The sequence below is a fragment of the Ixodes scapularis genome, unplaced genomic scaffold (genome assembly GCF_016920785.2).
Source record: "Ixodes scapularis isolate PalLabHiFi unplaced genomic scaffold, ASM1692078v2 PGA_scaffold1__304_contigs__length_218370807, whole genome shotgun sequence".
Lineage (NCBI taxonomy): Eukaryota > Metazoa > Arthropoda > Arachnida > Ixodida > Ixodidae > Ixodes > Ixodes scapularis.
Window position 1 is genome coordinate 45,135,928 of NW_024609846.1, and position 4,099 is coordinate 45,140,026.

General features: G+C 45.2%; 1 protein-coding gene across 1 annotated transcript in view; it reads left to right on the forward strand.

Annotated features, from left to right (window-relative positions):
• The window catches only part of LOC8031989 (neprilysin-1), a 61,437-nt gene extending 57,378 nt beyond the window's left edge, over positions 1–4,059 (forward strand). Inside the window, exons 17-18 of the mRNA XM_029980359.3 lie at positions 1,048–1,124; positions 2,594–4,059. Coding sequence (XP_029836219.2) covers positions 1,048–1,124; positions 2,594–2,693 — 177 coding nt within the window. The 3' untranslated portion in view covers positions 2,694–4,059. The remainder of the gene's footprint in view (positions 1–1,047; positions 1,125–2,593) is intronic.
• The last annotated feature ends 40 nt before the right edge of the window (positions 4,060–4,099 follow it).

Here is a 4,099-nt window from a genome sequence, read left to right on the forward strand (position 1 = left end):
GGGAAGAGTGAAGAGTGTTAAGAGAGGCGCGCCACAGACATGCGCCCCACTTTCCTCCATCCTACGAAGGAGGCAAGAAGGTGACTTCGCGCCGCGGCCGCGGCCACCGAGGAGCAGGACCGCGGGCGGAAAGATGCGCACGGATAAGAAACCGAAACCTAAAAACTTGTCAAAATTAAACAATTTTTATATATATATATATAACGCTGTAAATTGTTGCTCATGTCGCATATCTTCGTAAAAGGAGTTGACTTAGTGGTTTTCGATGATGCTTAGCAAGTTTTTAACTGGAGCCGTATGTCCAGTTTCACTAATTAAAAAGTTAACTAACAAATTATACTTATTTAGCCGACTGATCGTTACGATTAGCTCCCTATACTATGCACCCCTGGCCGTATAACTCAATGCACAAACCACGTAAGTGTAGCTTTCACGGCTTTTTTTTTTAAACAAAACCTGCGCTCGGGGCTCTGAAACTTCGTCAGCAGTTTTGGCTCTGGTCACGGAGTCCTACTAGAATCTTCTGGAAAATAAGGGCACTACTTCATTTAATTTTACAAGATAGGTAGCATCGTAAGGGGTACTGCGAACAATAATCATATCATCCACCGAAAATATGCCTTTTGTCCTAAGAGTACGTTTCAAGAAGACAAATGAAACAATTTTGACAGCCTCGTCTTTCCGTTTGGCAAACTACAGGAATTAATTCACCTACAGCTTCTTATGAAATTTGTATACTGCAAAGGCGCATTTACACTTATGGATTCGCGAGCGGATCCGCGCAGGCGGAAAGTGGATTTCGGAGCCGGGTGGCGAAATCGTCTTGTCGCTGGCGAAACATCTGGATATGGGTCCCTGACTAATCCAGATTTTCCGCCAGCTACGAGTCGATTTCGTCATCTGGCTCCGAAATTCACCACCCGCGAATCCCCAAGTGTATAAGCGCGCTATAAAACGGAAGAGATAAAAAGACCCAAAGCTATTGCACGTTTTTCCTTCTGCGCATACCCCGGAGTGCCTGAACCAATTTCATTCTGTCATATGCAGATATGGTGTGGCTCCATGAGGCCAGAGGAAGCCCTCAACAAGATACGTACGTCGGTTCACAGTCCAGGCCCGATTAGGTCAGTATAACTAGCGGAGGAAAGAAAAAAAAAGAAAAGGATTTTTTTTTTTTTTTTTTTGGGGGGGGAATAAACATTTGTAGTCCTGGTTATTAGAAAGTAACAGGCCTCAAGGGTAATAGTTGTGAAGTAACGGGCCTTTGCTGAATATGTCAAAACAACTTTTTTAGCCCTTTTCTAGACAAGTCGCGCGAGCAATATACTTGGTTAACTAATAAATAAATAGCATGAGCAAAAAACAAAAAAAAATGGAAATAAAAGAAAGAGGAAAACTTCGAGCAAGCACACCTGTCTACCAGTCTTCACGATATACGGACACCAACGTTACTAGAACGACACAGTTGGGAAACTGCCATAGAGCCTGCTCTGGAAGAGTTGCACCAGACCGTACTCAAAAACGGAAGGCACCATAACCGAACCAATGACGATCGCAACGCCGCCATTTCTCCCGCAACGGCCACTCGGCTGCTTGTATTGGTGCGGGTGCATCGCATTCGATAGCGTCCGCTGCGACCGTGCTAAACGTACACAGTGGAAGCGAGGGCTGCCAACCTGTCTCCCAAGCGGACGCGCAGCAATTATTAACCTAAGTTAGGACGCACCCAGGTAGGGACGCGCTACCTGAAGTCACCTGTGAGACATGGCTGTATAAAAACAGTGTTATTTGTGCCGCAAAACCCTGTAAACTAAAATTGTATGCTAGTGTCACGCTCCTGCCATTTTGTACTAATCTCCAATAAAGGTTCCAACGAAGGGGCTTTTTTCGTTTGTTTTTACGCAAAAACATGCTTTCTAAAAGCTCATGGTGACCACAGTAAAGAAAAAAGATTTAGCCGCCGTCTTGGCACCTTAAGCTTGGGAGTTTCGGTACTCTGGGAGCATTCAGTAACTCTACTAGTAGTCATATAAAGCAAATTTCATGTTTCAACTCGCCACTAAAAGGTGGCCCTGTTATCGTATTTCGCTCTGTCTCGGTGGACGCCAGCAGCCCAGGCCTCAAGGGCAAGTTTCTCAACTGAGTGTTTTAGTAACGTTGACGGACAGCAATGCATATAATTCACTGTTCACAAGTCAAAAAGGAGTGGGTCAGCCACAAAATGTTAATCATAAGGTACTTTACGGTCTGCCGCAGAGGGACCTACAAGCCATCTGTGCGTCACGTGACCTTTGTCATGCGAGTGTCACGTGGCCTTCAGGCAGTGCGGAGCGCGTAGTCACGTGCTATGTTCGCAGCGCTAGATTGGTTAAGAAAGAATATGAAGCTGTAGCTTGCACCAAAGTAAAGCATATAGCACTACCATCTATCCACGGAGAAAATCTATTGTACATTAGCGAAATAACTGGAATCGCAATGAGGTTGAAGGCTAGCTGTGCTGCAATTGTTACAAGAACAACTGAACTCCTTCGTTTGACGCTACTTTTTAACATGACTGAATTTCTTGTTTCCACCTCTTGCTACAACACTGCAGGGTCTTGGGGCCGCTGTCCAACTCGTACGACTTCGCCAGGGCCTACAACTGCCCCAACATGAGTCGCATGAACCCTGCCAAGAAGTGTTCAGTGTGGTGATCAGTGCACAACAAAACGCCCAATAGGACGTGAAAAGACCCGGCAACCCACAAAGCAACAAGCACTCATCTATCCAAAACGGACTCGCGACGGCGCTCACGGGAATGTTGGACGAAGCAGCGTTTAACGCTCAAAACACCCGTACGCTCAAAACACCCGGCAGTGTCAACATACGCACACAAGCCAAACAAGCATTTCCAAAATATTGGAAGAGTGTGTCGACAGTGACTATAGCTGATGCACCTTTGTGGTGTGTTAGCACGAGTGAATTTCATTGCCCCATTGAACCCAACAAAAAAAGGAACCCCACAGCAAAAATGTTGAAAAGGCAGTGATTTCAAGGACACTCCTCAGCTCAAAACACTTCATTTCTACTCCTGCCACGACCCACGACAAAGTTTTGTGGCAATCTTCAAGGTACTTGTTACCCCACAAAAATGATAGCGCAGAGGAATAGTGGGACTCTATAAAAATATTAAGAAAATTGTTTGAAGACAGTTGCCAAGCTTTCTTACAACTGTGCACTATGTGAAACGGCTCGTTCATGTTCTTTGATTTTGCTTGTCATTCGAGCGTCCAACATAAACTAAACTTACCTCGATACTTCGCCTAAAGCCTATGGACGGCAGAATGCGTCGTGTGTTTGTGTTGACTCGTTTGAGGCCGTTTCGCTCGTTTGGAAGTCTGGCTATTTGTTTTTAGGTCACATGACTTCGCTGTGTTACCCGTTCTCGTAGAAACTTTTTGCGATGATCTAAACACAGTGGCGTTGCAAGGGGGGGCAGGGGTGCAATCCGCACACTTTGGGTGCAGTGCTCGGGGGGGGGGGGTGCTGCTGGGCAGTGAAAGGAAGAAGGGGGGCGGTGTTGCAGAGGGCCGTGACAGCGGGGGTGACGCCGCTGTCTGCACACCAGCTGTAAAATTCTGCATTGAATCCAAAGAAAGAAGATGTGATTGCCTACTTTCTAATATTATTGTTACAGCAATGTTCCTCCAAGGCCAGCAAAAAGGACTGGACTTCAAAAAGAGTGCCAAACTTTTACAGACACGTATGTATATACGCTCACACAGCATCAACTTAATCATAAGACTATATGATCACAATTGTGCACACCGATAACTGAATTTACACTTCAGGCACCTTCATCTGTGTTTCCCATTGCCTTTTCTTTTGCCTTTCCAGGATTTCTTGTAAGCATTACATCAGAATGAAAGTATATATCCATCTCCTCTCAATTTCTAGAAAAACCATCACCACACACAAAATAAATGTGTTCATTTTCATGCGATTTCACATTCTAAGGACCCTCCTCTTTCCTGCTTCCTTCCCATCCCAAGAAGAAAGATACAAATAAAGTTTCTCTTTCATACAGTTTTCACTTGTGAAGAATTCTGACACGGGTAAG